Source organism: Chaetodon trifascialis, chromosome 20 (genome assembly GCF_039877785.1).
Source record: "Chaetodon trifascialis isolate fChaTrf1 chromosome 20, fChaTrf1.hap1, whole genome shotgun sequence".
NCBI lineage: Eukaryota > Metazoa > Chordata > Actinopteri > Chaetodontiformes > Chaetodontidae > Chaetodon > Chaetodon trifascialis.
The window spans coordinates 2,740,103-2,760,848 of record NC_092075.1 but is presented as its reverse complement, the minus strand read 5'-3'; the positions used below and the strand labels follow the sequence as shown (position 1 = coordinate 2,760,848).

The window sequence follows — 20,746 nt, the reverse complement described above, 5'->3', positions numbered from 1 at the left end:
CGCCCCCTGCACATACACACGCACGCAGGCAGGTACACACACCAAATGAAATCAGTGAAAAGAAAGATCACAAACACCTTTTCTCATAAAACTCATTTTATTCTTTGACGAGCTCTTCAGATACTGATCAGGACCCAGATACCAGGTTCACCAAAATAAAGCTGGTGCTTATGAATAAATAGATGATTTACACAAAACGACACGTCAAAAAGAGTCGGAGAGCAGAAGAGAACATCTGGCCTTCACGTGGTGGAAAGCTGGAAAAAAAAAAAAAAAAATCCACCTCCAAAGTTAAAAGAATAAGGTGGAGGTGATCAGCTCCTCTGCACAGCACGTGCAACATGTTTGAGCATCAAAACTCAGATTTCACCCTTCAAACAGGCTTTTTTCTCAAAGTCTGCGTCACGACCAGCTCAGACCACCTCCACCTGTCAGCGGCTCGTGCTGGCTTCCTAAAGGTCTGCAGTCAGTGATGGATTAGACTACGGACTTAAGGGGGGCCGAGAGGCTGCTTGGGTCCAGCATACGATCAGTTAACGGGAGCCTCAGCACTGATTTGAGAGGGTCTGCAGCCATGCTAGCAGCTCTGGGAGGCTGCACTGACATACAGCTAAATGCTAACATTAGCATGCTAACATTAGCTACGTAGCTCCAAGCCCAAAATGCAGCTGAGGCTCGAAGGAAGGTCAAGTCTGACAAACCCAACTAACTGCTGATGACCAAACTGACTAAAATACACCGTCAGCGTCACACTGGCACCTGTTAGCATGAACACGCAGTATATAGAGATTTAATATGGAGTTCATGACACAGCTGTAAGAAGATAAAGTGTTTATCAAGACGTCTGTGGGCACCTTTCACTGGAGGCTGGTGTATAAACACAAAACTAATGACAATTTAGTAAAATTATGTCTCCATGTGCCTCTGCATCAATAAATACTTTGAAATGTCCTCACAGATACACGTTATAAACTATGTATTAATGTTTATATACTGCTGCTAATGTCTGAACATCTGGAGCTAAGTGTTGTTAACGTCAGGAGGGCTGAACCACGCAGCTGGACCTGGTTGACTGACAGGTGGGGAGGCTCAGGTGTATGAGAGGCTAAATGTCCAGCTGCCTGTGGTTCAGGCCTCTCTGGATGACCAGGATGAATTTTCCCCTCCAGTAGGTGACACGCAGGGTTCATCCTCTGGGGACCGTGAACGTCTCTGAGATTTCATGGGGATCCATCAGCTGACTGCGCTGTTACAGCTAAAGTCAGAGAGTGAGGGGTTTGGGCTTTTCTGGTGTTCAGCAAACAGCTAAAAACAGCCTGTCAGTCAAACTCAGGGCAAAATGAAGCAAAGGTCAGAGCAAATCAGCTGATAACAACGAGCTCAATTAACCTCTGAGACGAAACCACAGCGATGACCATCGAGCTGATTCACGACAACGCGGCGGATCGATGACTCAACGTGGAGGTTTAAAAGCCACAGACTTGGTTCATGTGATGAAAAGACCAAATAATGACCTGTGGATTATTTCATTTGAGGTTTATTTCTGAGTAACGGCCGCTGACGTCACATCTCTGAGCGTGAAGACACTTTGAAATCAACATGAGAAACAAAATCACTTATTCTGACTTGTACACCTTTACCTGCACATTCATCTTCACGCGTTGCATTCTGGGATTAGATATTAGATCATTGTTGAATTAGTCTTTTTTTGCCCTCTCAGTGCTCAAGGAACCTGCTACACAAACTGCACAATGAACGTAGCCTACGTCCTATCAAAAATATGAACTCTTAATCTGTTAAAACTTTTATACCAATGATTCCAAAAATAACTCTTCGTCATTAAAAAAACAGAAGAAAACAGAAATCTCTACGCGCACAGTTCATCCTTTGTACATTTGGACGAAGCCGACTGGAGGTGAGACGCTGCTTTGAACGGCCGGCGCTCACTGGCTGAACCTCGCTGCTCACCTGGCTGCTCACCTGGCTGCTCACCTTTGACCTTCACAGCTCTCGTAGGGAAACTGGCAGTTGTGATCGAGGCTTAAATGTGGTGGATGAGAAGAGAGGCTGGTGAAGGAGAAGGACAGACACCTGCTGCTCGGCCACACTGAAAAACCTCAGATCTGTCTGCTCTAAAGTGCCTGAAAGCTGCTTTTAAAATAAATTTTAAAACATGAAACCAGTCTGAAGTACTTCCTGTTTTCAGGCTGCAGCAGAAGGTTTTTACATTTCTCTTCAATGTTTTGTAAAATCTTTTTTAGAGTTTTGTAACTTCAGTTTGCACAGAGCCAGCTAGCTGTCTGTTTCCAGTTCTTATGCTAAGCTAAGCTAAGTGTAGCTTCATATTTAACCGACAGACATGAGAGTGCGTCTGTCTTCTTCTCAAACTCTCGGCAGGAAAGCAAATAAACGCTTTCACAAAAATGTAAAATTAAGTTTTTAAGTTTCCATAAAGTCTGAACGCTGACGGTAATAAATCTAAATAAAAAGGCGTGAGGTGATGGGTCCCGTCAGCTGTGCAAAACCTGATCATTTAACTGAAATGATATCCTGAAATAAAGAAAAATCATTGGTATTGGAGCCAGAGCTGGGAAAAGCTGCTCAGCTGCATGATGTCACAGTTAAAGCACAGCAGAAGTGTGTTTGCAAAGACAGACGGCGACGAGAAGAACAGGAAAACGCTGGTTTAAAGGAACTTGAACAGGATGCTTTCCACGGCTGAAACTCCAGAATAAACCCGTCACGTTCACGTTTGGCTCAGTGAGCCGTGAGTGAGGAGGAAGCTCTGATCACCAGCACGACACCTCGGGCCTCAGCAAGAACCTTCGCACAAGCTGATCTGACCTCCAGCGTCACGCACGACAAGCTTCTCATATCTAGAACTCACAAGCGATCCAGACACGAGTCTAATTAACTTATTTTACTCGTTTGGTTTTACGAGTTTCTTCTTCTTTTGTCATGTTTTGTTAAGAAACCTCAGCGGCCTCGTGCTGGTCTGAGTCCAGGTGAACGTCCTCGGTTATAAACACACCTGTGTCACATCCAGCTGCAGGTGTTTCAGCCTCTGGTTTCATGTCAGGACTTCGCTTCAGCTCTACGACGACGTCAGTCACGATCAATAAAACCCCAAAAATGGAGCCAAACAGGTCGCCTTTTAGCCACCTGTGGATGTTAATTATGCTAATTAGCACATCTGCGGTTCCTCAGGTAGAAACAGGGACAGATTTTGGAGAACCAGAGTTGGAACACGAGCAGACTTCATGTGGAAAAGCTCTGGCATGAGGCCCGATGTCTTCCTGTGCAGGTTCACATAAACCAGCACGTGAAAGCTTAGTACCTCGAGACGAGATGAGATTTTCAGCTACGTGGTTCATACAGCAGCACCTGATCGCACCTCTGAAGGACCGAACACCGCAGCCACTAACGTCCTTTGCTTTAATATCATTTCATTCAAGGAGCCCGTATTAAAATAGAATAAATACATCCAAATGAGAGACATGTCCATCGGGCGTCTGTGGGAGACATTCACTGAGGCGCTCCGAGCCGACGGCGGGGAGCCTGGAAGGCAGAGCAGAGGAAACGTTCGCTTGTATTTGGTCGTGTTGTCGTATTCCTTGTTTAGTGTTTGGCTTCTTGTGTTAAAGCAGCTTTGGTGAGCACGAAACACACACACACACTCACACACACACACTCACACAACGGTTCCTTCACAGAAAACCAACAGATCAGATCAGTTCGCGTCCGTCTGAGCTGCGTCCCAGCGGCCGCTCGTCCTCTCTGATTGGCTGCGTGTCCGACTGCGCAGAGCGAGCCGCTGCGCTCGGCTCGTCTTCCTGTGCTCGCCCACGTCTGTTCAGCGGATTTCTGTCTGTGCGCTAGATGGTGTGTGTGATGTAGAAGGTGAACTCCATGTCCATGGCAGTCTGTGGGACGCTGGCGCTGCCTCCATGGATGACGGGAATCAGAGCGCCGTCCAGCTCGTTCATGTAGCGCTGAGGGAGGAGCCGTCCTCCACAGCCGGCCTGGTACTCCACCTGAGAGCGAACACACACGGAGACACACCTCACCACACCCGCCTCAGCGCCACACAGCAGAAACTGTAAAAACTGCTTCATGGATGTTTAGTGTTACCATGTCAGGCTGCGTGGAGATGCGGAGGGAGAGCGAGTTGATGCCGCTGGAGCTGAGAACGGCGAGGTGAGGCGTCAGAGCGCTGCAGGCGGCCGACGCCATCTCCTTCTGAAAGACGCCGCAGGATGACAGCACCGACCCCAGGCTGCAGTCTGGAGCCTTGAGCTGGTAGAACACCTGCAGGGACGTCACACATCATTCACCGGACTGTCAGCTGACCCACGCTGCAAACATGGTGTCGAGACTCACCTCCGTGCATCTGATGGTCTGTCCGTCTGACTCGAACTCGGCGTCCTGCAGCACCCTCACGCTGTGGACGCCATCCAGAGGCCTCCCATCAACCCCGCTGGTTTTGCTGCAGACGAGCGTTAAAGTCCATCAGAACATAAATACTTTTTACTTTAAGCCGCCATGTTTTCACGTGAAGCAACAGACTGTGTCCTGTCAATAAAGACTCCTCCACTGAAATCTGAAGACCAGGACTCTCTCATTTTTAAATATAACATTCCTTTTGGTTTGTGCACTAAAAACAGCAGCTTTGGAAGATAAACTCCAGCTCTGATTGAGTCACATTAGCTTAAAATAAACTGCAGCATGTATTTTTATACAGCACGAGGACTCTGGATTTTGTCCCCCATCTCTTCCACTGTAAACCAGTTCAACAGAGACCCTTTAAGAGCCAGCAAACATCGAGCAGAAACGGTCTGAACACATGAGGACAGACTGGAACTGCACACATTTCAGACACGACAGGAAAAAACACCTCAGAAACGATGCTTTTTGCTTTCTTATTGTCATTTTTTTGACTGTTGCAACCTTATCAGCCCCTGCTCAGTGCTAATACTACTACTACTACCACTACTACTACCACTACTACTACTGCTGCTGCTGCTGCTGCTGCTGCTGCTGTAGTAGAGTTAATTCATGTATGATCAGCTGGTTAAACATGTGTGCGTGGCAAGATAGTAGAGCAATGGTGGACAGATTGCACAAGAATGAGTAAACAGTGTGTGTGTGGTTTTGTGTGTGCGTGCGTGCGTGCAGTGCCGTTACCCCGTGTTGACGGGTGAAGTCCAGTCGACCCAGCGGACGGTGACGTTCTCTCTGACCTCCCCTCCGTCGTTCCTGCCGCAGGGAATGTGGAAGTCCGTCTGCTCCCTCAGGGAGGTGCGCAGAGACTCCATCGTCTCCGGGGGGATCTGCACCATCAACCCATCTGACGCACAGTCACAAAGTCCAGTTAGGGTTCTTCCCTTACTCACAGCCCTGATCTGATGAAGTCAATGAACTTTACCTTCAACAATGCTGGACTTGGCGATGAAGCCTGAGGAGGCTTTCAGGGCTCCATTGAACACCACAAAGCTGGCCCCCGTCACTGTAACCACACAGACCAGCGCAGGGTTAGTCCACAGGCATCAATGACCATCGCACCTCATCGAAGACGGACAAATCCTGCTGTCTCACCTGTGCGGGTCTTCCCCGGCATGCTGTTGGCCTGAGTCTGATAGTTTCCCTCCTCATTCTGGAAACACACCAGGTGAGAGTCGGCCTCAGAGCTGAAGCACGCTCCAATGCTGATGACGTGCTCGTTGGATGCGTTGACCACCTTCTGCATCTGTAAAACACGCACAACGAATCACTCCTGAGCCAATGAGACCACACAGAAAGCACAGGCTAGCGAGCACAATGCTAATGCTAAAAGACTTATTTACCTCAAACTCAGAATCAGCCTTTCATGTTTCTGTCTCACAAACACTCTTCTTCTCCTCTTCTGTGGAGTCAGCTCTTAATTATTATTGTTATTTTTATTATTTCCCAAAACCAGCTGCCTCACCTCGTTAAAGCTCCTTTTGGGAATGTCGATGTAGCTGTGGCCCATCTCCATGTGGATCCTCAGGCCCTCCACCACGGACAGACTGTACTGGTAGTTCCTCAGGTCCTGAGAGGAAAACAGGTCAGAGATCCTGAATCATGTCTGCACGGTATTTCAAACTGGAAGCTCTTCTCATGTTTGGCCACTAGGGGGAGCCAAGGGGCCCAACAATGTCTGCAGATGCCGCTCATCCTCAGAGATGACGCTGAAGCTCAGGAGCCTCTTTATTGAGCTTTTGTCAAAAGACGAAAAACCACACGACTGAAGACGTGAAGCATCAAACGTCTGTGCTGCTGCTGCAGGAGAAGCTTCATTCAGTTTGACTGTTTTCAAAGTTTTCAGCTGAATTATGAGAGACGACAGCAGCACTTTACTGCAGCACCTGCGAACACAACGAGCGCCACAGGTTTGACGTTAACATGCAGGATTCTTGGTGTTGTGCTCTGGCTGCTGCTGTAAGTTTAACCAGATGTTACTGAACTCGCCTCCTCATGAAGCCAGCGAGGGAGCTCAGACTCCACAGCTGTACGAGCCGAGCCAGCTGACAGCACTGCCTCAGGACACGATATTCACCTCCTCAGAAGAATCGTGCGATGGACGCTTATTTTTGAGTCCACATTTATTTCAAGCTAAAACTACGTCTGTCTCAGAGCTGCTGTGAATCCTGAGGAATGACTGGATTTTTCTGTGGTAGCAGAGCTTAAAAACTAATTAATTATTTACACTCTCACTTAAGGAAGAAAGCTTTGACCCTTGTTTACAACCCGACAGAGACGACGGTCTGAATTCCTTCTCTTTTATCTTGATTTCTCCACAGAAGCCTTCAGAGTCATTTGGGAAATCACATAATTGTGGGGAATGATTAACAGCAGACGGGAGCTCCTCAGGCACTTGATTAAAAGCAGTTTAAAGACGTGGTTTCAGTGGGATTAAGCACTGAAGAACACGACTTTAGGTGTGAATTCACTTCAGGCCGACGGCAACAAAACACGTGTTTGAGTTTTAATACTCACAGCCAGTAAATTCATGATGGTGTGTCCCGTCTCTCGATACACCGAGTCTCGAAAACGGACGCTGGTCAGCGGAGTAGGATACACTGAAAGAGAGGAAACATTTTCACTACAGAAACTGGAAAAGAAGAAAATTACTAATAGCTGATGAATAGCTTGGTGACTCACTGAAGGTTTGCTTTAAAGCCAGAGAATAAAAACATGATGAAATATTTCATTTTCACGTTTCTGCTCAAATAATTATGGATAAAACAAGCAGATTTCAGATCACTATCAGAGAAGATGGAGTAAAGGAGACGGCATCATTTTTCACTGATTAATCATCTCATCTGTGATGGGTTCAGACACACAGAGGGTGAAAGTTCAGTTCAAGACAAGCGTTCCAGACCACAGAGACAGGAAACAGCAGTCCTCACCGCTGTACTCAGCTCCGAGCCGGAGGAGCAGCCTGAGGGGAAACACTTTGGCCCAGGGCACCTCCAGCTTCTGGATGAGCAGGCCGAACAGGAAGGGCTGAGCGGGGAGGGTGAGGCCATCCAGAGGCTGACAGCTGTGAGAGAAGAAGAGCATCCCGGCGTGGTCCTTGCTGCCCAGAAAGCTGCTCGTGAACGTCACGTTATCCAGCTCCTCCAAGAACTTCCCTGTAACAGACGATAAGGATTCGGTCGTCTTTTAAACAAACACAAACACCAACACAAGGCCCGGCGTGCTGCTCACCTCTCTGGGCTTCTTGGTAAATGTTGAGATAGAGCGTGAAAAGGTCTTTTGGAAGAGCTTTTTCTTCTGGCAAACACTCCAACAGAAACACCAGCTCTCTCTGCCCCAGAGCCTGCAGCCCGTTAGAGCCGAAGCTCCAGCACTGCCGCCCGCCGTCTGGAGGATCACAGGAGAACACCAGTTAACAGGACCAGTCTGCACGAGGACACGCCCACAGGCCTCAGACATGTTCCACTCACATGTGACCAGTTTGACGTTGACCAGCAGGTTGGCGTTCAGGACGAACGTGAGAGGTCGAGGTCCCCCCTCCTCTAACAGGTGCAGAATCTGGCAGGGAGCAGGACTTTCCTCAACCAGGACATCTGAGGAGGAAGCACAGCAGCTCACATGACGCGATGCAAAGCACTGCAGCGAGCCAAACGCCGCCGCTGGCGTCCGCCCGCCGGCGTCTGCCCGCCGATGCAAACTGCAGGTGATGTTTTCATACAGCTGTACTCAGACGTGATGGCACTGGGCCCTGGTGAACGCGCCGGAGCAGAAGGACTGCTGGGACTGTCTGTTCACCGCTGTGCGGAGACGCTCGATTCTCATTGTTTTTGGCCTCTTTTGTGAACAGCTTGATCTGACATGAGAAGAATCTCCCCAACAATATAAAACCGTCTCATCCACAGTGTTTTATTGTTCATTAAACTGATCTTAGTCTCTCTGAGCGCTGCAGATGACACACAGGACGCTTTTTACAGCGATCCTAATCATTAATCTGACGGCATTAATCTCAGACTGGACACGTAAAACTGCCAACACATTTCATAAACAGCTGCATGTTGACATGAGCAATAAAGCCGTTTAAAGCGTTAGACACGGTGAAGTGGAAACACACCTCCTGCCTCGTCCTCTCCCGTGGTGATGAGCAGAGGAGGCAGCTCATCCTCGTTGTCTGGGAGCAGACTGGGAATCCTCTTCACTGAAGAGCTGATTCCAGACAGCAGGGCGTAGTCCCAGGGTCCGGACAACGGGGGTCGGACCACCTCTACGGCCCCGGACGCTTCAGGGGTGGAGGACCCACCGACCCCGACCTCTGACCCGGCAGAGTCAGGCTGAAATGAGAGGGTAACCGCTTTGAGAACGTCCTAAAAACCAATGTCCTGCAGAATCTGGTCTCCCTGTCTCTCGTCTGTGTGTCTTACTGTGGTTTGGTCTGGAGGGGCGCCGCTGAACTCCTGGGAGCTCCGGCGGCTCGTCACCGACAGCTTGGTCGTGTCGGCCACCTCTCCGTTGGGCAGGATGCCGTCGGCGAACCACACGCGCTTCTGTTCACGCGGACAGCCTGATAACACAGAAAAGGGAAGTTTTTCAAGGGTGGGGTCGAGGAGACGAGGCTGACGGCGAAGTGCAGACTGCGTGCGGTATTCGGGAGTGATCATACTGTCGTTGTTTGGGTGTTTGAGAACGGACACAGGCACCATGACGGTCGGCGGAGGAGAGTTCAGCGTGCCGGCGGCTCGAGCCTGCTGCAGGGGGGGGATGGTGCTGCAGTACTCAGACGGGACGTTGGGGTTCGGACTGGGACCCACAGGACTCATCATCCGCTCCAGGGCCTGAGCTGCAAGGAGACAGACGCCAGAGAGGTGAAATTTAGGACAAATTTCAAGTTGTTTAATCAGTTTCACCTCGTGTTAGCTCAAAAATCAGTTCACCATTCTCTCTCTCAGCCTCAGCGGTGGTGATCCTCCAGGTTCTCCTCGATCACCACCATGAGGCTGATGCTCCTGTGTGGATGAATCGTAAGGTTTTCAGTGACCCTTTTGCTTTTCATCTGGCGCCATCATCAGGTCAAAACTGTTACTTGTCCAGGACTCTGGTTTATGACCAAACAGCTGAAATCTAATCACATTCCCATAAGCCCCAGCTGTTCTTTGTTTAGTGCTAATTCGCATGCTGACATGCTAATCTAAGAAGGAACTCCTTCCCTGACAAACAGCGTGTTGTAGCAGTAAAGATGTCTGCCTGCGTTTTGTCATGTGTGTGAATTTAAATCTAGAGGTTTCAGCACAGCCTCAAACAGCCGCCACTGATTAAACCAGTAAAGGGTTTGTTTTGATTTCCCTCTCGCAACTTCCTCTGATTCTGCGACCACTCGGAAACCACAGGCAGCCGCTGTTAGCTCAGACCGGGTGATCACACACTGACGGTGCAGAATGGTGGAGAGCTAAACTAAACTGGTGGCTAAAAACAAAACGACGCACACTTCAGCTTCTGCAGGATGTGAGTGAACAAAGTGGCTGACAGGAAGGCGGCTGCTGCGAGGCTGTTTAGAGATCTACGTTACAGCCTTCGGTTAGTCTGGCTTCAGTTCTTCAGAGTCTGATTTCTCTTCATCAAAACTTTGTGTTTCTAACGAATCATCAAGGTCAAATTTTCAAAACTGCTGCTTTTCTCGAGTCTTTGTCAGAAAAGTTTAGAAACATGAGGTTTCTCCTTCTTCACGGGGGACAGGTGGCAGAGAAAAGCTGGTGATGTCGTGTTTTCATGGACATCAGGATGAAGAAGCTTCTGCACGTTCACCTTCTTTCATATTAGAGGACTGAAACTCTGCCCAAAGCAGCTGATGATGATGATGATGAGGGCGACACTTTTGGGCCAAGTGATCAGATAACGTTGACGCAGAGCTGGAGCATGAGCGTGACTGCAGTGACCACAAGGCAGCGACTGATTACTGTAATCACTAATTTGTGTTTGGGAACTGCCTGTGTGCACCACAGCACAACACTGCAGCACATTCCTGCAGCGACATGTCATCGTTCTCAACGAGAGGACCTGAAAAAGGAAAAATCAGAAACGTTTAACAGTGAGTGACGGCTCGGCTTCACCCTCAGTACGTGATACAGGGCCGATTATACGCATGAATGAAGGTTACTGCGAACGGGACAGACGTGAGTTGGTGCTTCTCAGACGCTTTCTCAGCCTTCCGCCTGCACTCCCAGAAAACGCTGATGTGGCACTCGTCTACATTATATTGATTAAGCATCACAGATCTTTATCGATCTGTTGTGTACTGACAACAACTACAGAGCGGCTTACAAGAGCACAGCCTCGTCAGGAGGAAGCACACGGCAAACACACGACAGCAGTCCAGAGCCGTCAGTGGAAAACGCCTCTTAACAGCCACACAGCATCACAACAACGAGTGCTTTTTCACCTTGTTCTGCATGAAAGGTGACAAGGTGACTGCATTTTAAGTTTGCCACTAATATACGCCGGACTCATTATAAACACAACAAGAAACAACCAAAACACAGCAGCAGCAGCGCACATTAGCACAATAACAACATTAAAAACTCAGCGCCGTCTTACCTCATCGTCCCCTCTGCTAAAACTCAACCAGTCCACATTACTGCGAGTCTATTCCTCAGCCTGACTTTAGACACTCCCATCACCGCTTCGCCTCTCCTCGCTTATTTCCAGCCGTCTCTGTCTGCTGTTAGCCGTAACAGCATGTTAGCTTCGGGCTGGGGTGTGTGCAGCGAGCCTCACATGCTGCTCGGCATGCTGACATGAGAGATGGAGAGTGAAGGAGGAGAGAGGAGGGAGGAGGGAGGAGAGAGGTGACGGAGAGGAGAGGGGGATCGCGTCACACCGCTCGAGCATCCATCGGCCACAGAAAGTGGATCACCTCCTTCTCTCTCGTCTTATTATAGACATCGTGTGTGAGCATCACATGCCTGCTGCGTTAGCTGGATCCTAACACACACACACACACGCACGCACACACACACACACACACAATCAAGGACAAATGCCAGTGTCCTGCTGTAACTCTCCTCCCTCCCTCCCATCCATCTCCCCCCTCCCCTCTCTTTCTCCATGACCATGCTGCAGTCTTTAACTATAAAAAGGTGCCTCCCTGTCAGCCACAGACACAGACAACAGACTGTGCACGCTGAGAAGCACTGACACGCTCTTTACGCCCGTGAACAGACGCGATTCTTCAAATCAACGCTTCTTTGAATTCTTGAATAGATGTTCAGAAAGACGGGATGAAAGCCTCTGAGCCTCTTTGTGCGGGACATTTTTGCTGCTTCGCACCTTAAATATTCATCAACTGCATAATGAAAATGTTACTCATGTTATTAACTTTTAATGACAACTACTGAATTCAGTCTATTTTAGGATTTGAAGATGGCGGGTTGAGTCTGTTCCTGTGAGGGGATGAAAATGTGTTCACCTCCACACAGAGGAAATCTCTTCAAAAATGGGGGCAAACATTAAAGCTGCATTAGCTGCGAACACAACCCTGACATGCTTTTTTACACACCGAGCAAACGCAGAGCAGCATTCATCTGAAGCCATGTTTTTGACCGTCTGATGAACATGAATCCAATATTTACTCTCCTTTTAGCTCCGGTCTGATCGGCGCTGTGTTTTTAAAGCTGCCTGCTGCAGCTGGAAAGAGATGAGAGCCGTGACGGTGAAACAAAGAGCAAAGTTGTGGCTGTAAAATCAAAACAAGCAGCTGAAAGACGCTAAAGTGCCATCGTTTATATAGAAATATTGATCAGCGCAGCTTTAAAGTGCCATGTGTATCGACCTATCGAGCTATTTCTACCTGATTCTTCACTTTAAATCGACGCTCTATCAGCAAGAAAAAGCACTTTGAGTGTGAACTCACAAGTTTTTAGCATAAACAAAATCAAAATATTAAGAAACAGTGAACAGCAGTGTTCTCCCTGCAGGAGATGAACACACGCGAATAACATGAAACAGCTTCGTCCCATTTCAGAGGTCTGTCAACAACCCAACAACAACTGATCTGAAAGCAGGTGGAAAGAGTAAATCATCTCTACTGTTTCTTGAAGTGACTCTCAGCCACTGAACAGCGACATGTTTCTGTTAACGACCATCCTGCAGACGTTAAACATTTCCCTTTCAGAGCGCTGAAACCACAGCGTCGCTCACGTGTCTGTAGAAATAAGTGGAAGTGAGCGGCGGAGACAGACCTCAGATCAGACCAAACGAGGGCCTTACCTCGGTGTATGCTGTCAAAGCAGACGACACACACGCGAGCCTCCTTCTCCAAGTACTTCAGCTTACACTTCCTGTTGCAGCACACGGCGCAGTAGACCTGCCACAGCGGAGAGAGGACGACAGCGACGAAAGGGACAGTGAAGTTACATGAAGACACAACAATTTACAGCAACATGTTTGTCTCTCTGTCTGGCCTCCTAAGTGCAAGTAATCCTGATGTGTACAATAACACATCCTCCACAGTCGTCTCTAATGCTGTTTTAATCACTGGCCTTTAAAGGACTTAGCTCCATCTTTAGGACGCACGGCTCAGTGGGGATCTATAGAAGAGCTGGAAAAAGAACTGCTGACTCATCCTCTCTGCCTCCATGAATCCACTGCGCTATATTTGGTCCGGGACGTAATCTGTTTTATTGAACTGTTTCTGAAACATGCACGCTTCATGAGCGCTTTCACGTCACGTAACATGTGACACGAGTGCCACAAACCGACAGAATTTCTCGTTTCAGTTCTTCAATCACACAGAAAAACACGGTAGTAACATCCCACTAAGGCACCTGCTGCTACTATTAGTCATATTTCATAGTATTGTTTTGTACATATACTGTTTGATACTAATGCATAAATACTCCATATGCTTATATACTGGATAGCTCGTACTGTTTTATTAGTCGTCAAATGTCCTGTGCATCCTCCTCTCTCTCTCCATCTCCACCCCCCGCCCCCCCCCCGGTCGAGGCAGATGGCCGCCCACCCAGAGCCCGGTTCTGCTCGAGGGTTCTGCCTATTAAAGGGAAGTTCTTCCTCGCCGCTGTGGCCAAGCGCTCGCTCAGGGGGGAATCGATGGGTCTGTGTAGACTACAAATACGTTCCTGACCTGCTCTACACGCCGAGTGTCCCCAGACAATCTTCTGTTGTGATTTGGCGTTACATAAATAAAACTGAATGACTGAAGCTGATTAGGACACACTGCCTGGAAGCACACTGACAGAGTCTGCTAACACGCTGAAAGGAAGGTGTTTCTCACTGGCTGAAAGATGCTCAAAGCTACTGTTTCATTGTCCTGTTACTCCTCGTGTTCAGCTCACCTTCCCGCAGGCTCGACAGTGATGCCGCCTCTTGGTGAACGTGAACCTCTGGTAGCAGTTCATGCAGTTGGGAGCTTCAGCGTCTGGAACCCAGGCAGGCTGTCTGCTTCCCAGCTCCTCCATTCCCTCTCTCTTCCAATTCGCTGGCCTGGCACCGTCTGTAGGCGGCTCCCCGGGGTAAGGTGGGGGCTCTGAGAGCTCGTCGTAGCCCACGCTGTACTCCTGATGCTCCTGAGTGGCGTACGCAGGGCTCAAATCCCTGACGCTGGAATGCTCCTCTGTAAGACTGGTGTTTTTGGGTGAACTCTCTTCATCCTCGGCCGGAGGAGGAGTAGCCTGCTCCTCTCCCTCTTCTCCTGCTGGTGGAGATCTAGCAGTTTGGCAGTGTAGCTGCTTAGGTCTTGCTCCTCCATAGGAGGGCTGCTGATCAGGGCTACTGCTGTGCTGGGACTGGAAAGTGTTGCTGGTCAAAGAGTGGCTGACCACAGAGGACGCCTCTGGCTCTTCTTGAGAAGAGTCCTGCAATAGAGAAGGAGCACTAGGGTTTAAACTTCCCTCTACAGACACACACATTGTTCTGTCACTTTCTGGAGAAGCCAGACCCTCCAGATCCTGACCACAGCTCCTCAGCTCCCCGTCCACCGGCCTCCCCTCCAGACCTGCGCTTGCCTGTGAGAGGCTCTCGGGTTGAGTGAAATCTCCAGAGCTGCTGCAGTAAGAGAGCCCGCTCCCCTGCTCTGCTTCTGTGTGCGCCTGCAGGAACGCATCCAACTCCTCGTCCGTCACCAGCAGCTCGGCCTGGTCGCTCTCCGGCAGGTACTCAAAGCCAAACTCAGGAGGATCAACGGGGCTGGGTTCTGGGCGATCGCAGGAGGCAAGGTCTGCAGGAGGTGCAGCAGCAGCAGGTTCACGAGAGACATGCTGTCCCTCTGGTGACGTCCTGCCCTCTAAAACCTGCTCGGACGCAGAAACTGATGAGTCAGCAGCGTCCTCTAAACGGGCCCTGTCCTCCCTGGCTTCCAAGGCCGACAGGGAGTCTGCCTCTGTGCTTTCAGAGACGTCCGCCTCGTCGCACTGCTCTGCGGCTTCCCCACACTCATCTTCTGTGGTCTTCTGGTTGACCAGCGCTCCACACATGGACACCGCTAAGGGCAGGCACGATAAGCCAACCGCTTCGCTGTCTGGCGCCCCCGACTTCGGAGCGACAGAGGACTCTGCCTCACGTTTCTCTGAGGCTTCTTGTGAGTCATCCTCATTATTCACTGAGGCGTCTGCTCCGTCCATGCCGTCCACAGGCAGGGCGTCCTCCTCTTCTAAGGAGTCATCCACAACTTGGTTTGTGCAAGCCGCCTCGTCACAGTCCCGCTCCTCATCGTCAGCTGACTCAGTGGTCCTTGGTGACGGTGAATCATCCGTGGACTCAGAGCTCCTCTCCACAGCCGCAGGAAGAATGACGTCCAGCAGGCTGAGAGATGAAGAGTATTCGCCGCTCTGCTCTTGGATGTCCAAACCCAGCAGCTCGTCCTGCCCTGCAGAGGCTTGATCCTCCTTGGTGTCTCTACAGACAGCACTTTGGTTTTGCTCCTCTCCATGCACAGTGACGAGAGGGCTGTCAAAGTCCACAAGCAGCGTCTCCTCCTCCTCCTCCTCTTCCTCCATTTGCTTTTCCGCCACGTCCAGCTCACTGAAAGCATCGTGGCTGTTGGCCCTGACCAGGATGGCAGAGCTTGTGTCATTCACAAGGTCGCACACCGGCTTCAGGGCCCTGTCTGGGCAGGGAGGGGCAGAGCTCTTAGCCGGCCTGCGATCCACAGACGAGAGAAGGTCCACTGTGGTGAGAGGCTGACCTTTGACCTCCGTGTCATCAGCACTGCCATTGTGACTGCTGGAGCGGTCGGGACAGCTGGTGGCAGAACCATAATGGAGAGAGTTAAGGTCAGGGAGGTTTGGTGGGACAGTGGACGCCTCTGAGGACAAACACTGAGAGCCCAGCGAGGAGAAGGGGTAGACAGAAGGCTTCAGGAAAACAGATCTGCACTCGAGTTCCTCTGCAGAAAAAAAGAACAAGTTAAAGTCAGACACGCTTAAAAAGGACCATTTAGATTTCAAACTGTGTTACTGACTTTAAGCAGAAGGTTAGAAGACACTTCAGCAGTCTGTTTTTACTTGAGCTGAAACAAGCCAACTATGATAATGACCATGTACGTAATTATTTTAGGCAGAGACATCGAAAATTTAACACTTCTAAAAAGTGGAAGCGAAAGGATTTGGTGCTTTTCTCTGTTCTGTATTACCGTAAATTAAATATCTTCTGTTTGCGGACTTTTGTCCGACAAAACAAGAGATTTTAAAAATGTCAGCTTGAATCTTGCAGCTCAATCGAGGAAACAACGAGCACATGGATCAGTCGCTTCATATCGCTCTCACCAGTATTGAGCTCGAAGTCATCAAGCAGTTTGTCCAGATCACATACAGCCGCCTTGAAGAAGCTGTCCATGCTGGGCGAACACAAAGGGCCCTTTACCCCCTCAGTTCCTAAAAAGAAAAAAAGACGTCGTAATGTCCTGGAAAAAGAGCGTTTTATTCCTTTTTTTTAAGTCTAACATCTTTGCTCTTTGGGTGTTTGTGTAAAAATCTCCTTAAGAGCGAGAATCGAGGTCAGTTCATGACACATTAACCCAATGAGACATTCTCGTTTCCTCATTCTTCACGCGGCAAAGCACACCGTATGTCTTTATGTCGACGGCTGTACGAATGAACCAAAGCACAACACAAGGTCAGAAAATCCAAACTTACACTTCTACCAAATACACGCATGTGAAAACCTCACAGAGTGAAACCACTTCCTCTGCCTTCCTTGTGCAGGAGCGCATGACAGGAACTTTTCCAGGACACGACCTGGCTTCAAAGTTCCAAACCACACCTTGAAACTGTATAAATATTTACTAGAAGTAGAACGATGATGACAAACAAGCACATACACACATACACACTCAAACCGCTGCATCATGCTGCTCTATAGGTCCTGTTAGCGGGACACTGTCGTAACACACAGCAGACTTTGCACAACAGTTCTACCTTTTCTACTTCAAGCCCTTTTAGACACCCAACATCTGGTTTGTAATTGTAAGGAGCCTCTGAAATGACAGAAAAACACAACACGTCTGGTTTAAAGTGCATCAGAGAGGAAACGCTGCCGTCGTCCTCACACAGAGCAGTTTCACAGCAAACTCCATCAATTCTCCATCATTCAGCACGTTGGTGTGACTGACGCCTGTCAACACCTGAGTGAGGAGTGTTCAATGCTTTGATCATTTCAGTAAATTACCTTCCAACCTGTAAAGAACACGCTCATTTATTCTCTCTATTCTACTATGCAATGTGCTCATTCCCCACAAAAGGCTGAGGCTTTTTCCACCACCTCACGACCTCACCTCTCCAGGAGTCTCCAGACGGCCCCCGCAGCTCATCGGCTGAGCAAACTACAGTACATGAGCCATGAATGAAAATGAACTTGTGGCAGAGGAACACCTGTGTTTCTGTCAGCTAATGAAAACGCGATGATACAGCAGTCTCAGGTGTCCTAATCTTAACATATGTGCAACAGCACAGGGGATATGAAGGGAAGATACCTGCACAGGTGACTCACAGTAAGAGAAATGTGCAATGATAATGTGCTTTTGTGGAGCAGTGGGACTCCAGCTAACTACCTGCAATAACACACACAGTGGCAGAACAACACCACCCGTCGTGCTTCGGCTCCGGCTGCAGATCATCGTCTGTCCCACATTAAGACAAAGAGGTAAAGGATCAAATAAACCTGAAGATGCCTAAAACAAAGTCTTACTATAGATCTGACACCCCCGTGTTTAAAACTGAATTTGTGGAAATATCAGAAATGGGTTATTATTAGTAGGAGTGAAAATGGGTCAGATTTTCGGAGAAGCACATCTGCAGCACAGCTGAAAATAGCTCCGTGTTTGAACTGAGGACAAACATCAAGTGTTTTCTAAAATACACTGGATGAAAGGAGTCTGAGCGGCCACTGCCAAAAACCCTCTTTCGCAAAAATGACAAGCAGTAAACCATTAAAAGAGCATTTGAAATGCACACTTTACACACACAGTTCTAGATCATCCGGACACGAGAAAACAGGCCAAAAGCAGCATCTGTCGGGTGACCTCTGAGGTGTTTGATCAGATGACACGTTTGACTTGATTTTCCAGCAATCTCTACAGCTAACAAAGAAGAAGAGTACTGCAGACTTCTACGCAGAAATCACCTGATGTGGACTCAACACGATGTTAACAAAGACGCAGCAGTGAGCCACCACGCCAAGGACACTGAAGAAGACACTGCAGACACACCTCCTTTCCCAGCAGTCAGAGTGAGCTCAGGTGAACAGTGTTTTCCGTTCCTCATTCCTCAGTAACTCTCTGCACTGCTGTGGCAGCTGTGTGGGCTGAATGTGGATGGGAACGAGGAAGTCTTACTAAATACACATCTTACGGTTAATCAGCATGAATCACTTTATACGCTCCCATGAGTTTACCAGCTGTTAGCCATCTGATATTTCTCCATCAATCAAAAAATGATTGTAAGTGTTTCTCCAACTCTCAGAAAAAGTGACAGCACTATCACCTGAGGTCAGGTGACACACAGGACCGGACGGTGTCTTAACAAGCAAAAACTACTGAGGAAAACATGTGTTAAAGGCATTGGTGGAAGAACAAGTCATATATTTGTACTTGAGTAAAAGAAGCAGAGCCGCTCTGAAAAAGTACTCAAGTCCGGCAGTCGCTTTAGTGAAAGTACACAACTATTATCAGCTAAATGTACTGCGAGCACCAACAGAGAGGGCAGAGCAGCCCCTTTGGGAGCCATATTAACAGCATGTTTATCATAAGTACTGTGTTACTGATGGAGTCACAGATCTGGTTGCAGCTGGTGGAGCCAGTCTCAGTTTATATAGCTTAATCTCTACAGTATGCTATAAATTGATTATATTTATCGGGTTTAAAGTCATTATCTGCAAATAAACCACTAACTATAGATAAATGTAATGGAGTAACATAGTACAGTATGAAGTAGAAGTTTGAAGTAACTTGAAATAGTAGTACAAGTAAGGCTTAACGACAGTCCTTAATTAGGTCGACTTAATTAAATGTCTGCACTTCTTATGGCTGTTACATTACTGGAGTCACAGCTGACAAAATGTGCGACCCTGTCCAAAAGGGTCGAGGTCACCGTGTTAAATACCTGCCACCACCATCCGGTGTTACCTGATAACTTAAAACAGTCGATGTTTACACCTGAGATCCCAAATCAGGTCACAGGTCCTGAAGGGTCACGAGCAGCGTCGTAACACCGCAACAAGCTACGTGTTACTGATCTAATTTTATGTAATTTCTGTCATTTAAATGGCGCTTTGCTTAACGCTGATGTTAACTCACAGCACGTTTCACAAGAATCCACGTAGTGTACGACAAAGAGCAGCTTGGATGATATTCCTCAACGGCGACATGAAGGCGAGGCACGAAAGCCTTCACAACATTAGCAAACAGGCTAACTAACCTATATAGCGCAACAGTGGGCTAACGTTAGCAGGTAACGTTAGCAGCAAACATTTCAGCACAACAAACACACTTAACACTTTGATTTCAGTGTTAATTACAGGGCTGCTTGTCGCTGACTGTTTCTGACTCTTAGATGTCAGCCACCAATAAACAGCCTGTTGTTTGTCACCTGGAATTAACGTGAGTAAAGCAGGTGTAGCTAAAGTTACCGTTAGCCTTAACGCGTTAGCTGGCTAATGCAGCTAGCTTACTGTAGGTTAACGTTAACCTGGTTTGCTCCTCACCAGCGCTGTTTTATTCCATATTTCCGGCGGCGTCCTCAACAATTCGTCTCATCTTCCGTTTTAAAATAGGAACCACCGTCTCCCGCATCGTCGCCCCATTGTCAAACGACACAGTCAAAGTTGCTGGAGAAGCTAGCTTGGATTAGTTTGATTGGAGATGTGTAAATTCTCCACTCAGGCGGCCATCTTGAACAGACTGTCGGGAGGTCAGAGGATCCGCTCAGCGCTGGGAGCCAGCCTGCGTGTCAGCTTTCCGAGCACTAAACTGCAATGATTCGGTGGAAAAGTCGACATAAGTGGTGGTAATTCATTGCTTTCAGGCAGCTGTGTTCATTTTTACTCTCACGTTGTAAAGGATGGCCCCACTGACTTTTCTTTCTGATACTATACTGATCAACACACATTTCAAATGAAGTGTTTTCTTTAAAAATGTCAATGTTTTTGTGCTCAGAACTCATGCACTCACATACAGTACAGTACTTGAGTACTTATAAATACCAAGTGCAATTCTGATGTACTTACTTGAGTGTCTCATCTCTTTCATTTCATTCACCTTTGTGCTCACCTGCTTTATAAACACCCACATTTCTATATCTGATAACTTCAGTTAGTTAGCTATTCATATATTTCCCCCACTGCATTCCTTTGAAAGTACATACAAAGACCTAAACAAGGCAGTGACATCCTCCTTATTGCGTGACACACCTTCAAGAATCAAACTTATTATGTTGCAGAGCCTGAAAAAGGTGATTTTAATTATCTTGCATCACAGTTTAGACCTGTATGGATTTGGTTATATTGCTGAATATGTGATTTCTCTCTCGTAAAGCACTTTGAGCTGAAGTTCCTGTATGAAAGATGCCATACAAATAAAGTTTATTGTAATTATTGATCATACTCCGCAGCACAGCAGGAACTTTGTGCTCTGACTTGCTGTTTTGTCGATTACCTCGGCTTCAGGGTTACTTGAACATTTCCCCTTGATGCTCAATAGCTGTTAGAAGAATAAGCCTCGTGTTATTTTGTCCAAGGACACAACCGG

At 48.1% G+C, this 20,746-nt stretch overlaps 1 protein-coding gene across 1 annotated transcript; it reads right to left on the bottom strand.

The window, feature by feature from the left end:
* zfyve16 (zinc finger, FYVE domain containing 16) lies at positions 1 to 19,905 on the bottom strand. Its single transcript, XM_070988390.1, has 18 exons — positions 19,705 to 19,905; positions 16,272 to 16,379; positions 13,845 to 15,892; positions 12,757 to 12,853; positions 9,158 to 9,334; positions 8,919 to 9,058; positions 8,612 to 8,828; positions 7,971 to 8,093; positions 7,732 to 7,887; positions 7,431 to 7,655; positions 7,018 to 7,100; positions 5,966 to 6,070; positions 5,596 to 5,746; positions 5,426 to 5,506; positions 5,185 to 5,347; positions 4,381 to 4,486; positions 4,132 to 4,308; positions 1 to 4,034 (listed from the first exon to the last, which is right to left on the bottom strand). The coding sequence occupies exons 2-18, from the start codon at positions 16,339 to 16,341 to the stop codon at positions 3,876 to 3,878; spliced, it is 4,278 nt and encodes a 1,425-aa protein (XP_070844491.1). The 5' UTR covers positions 16,342 to 16,379; positions 19,705 to 19,905; the 3' UTR covers positions 1 to 3,875.
* Between the last annotated feature and the right edge of the window lie 841 nt (positions 19,906 to 20,746).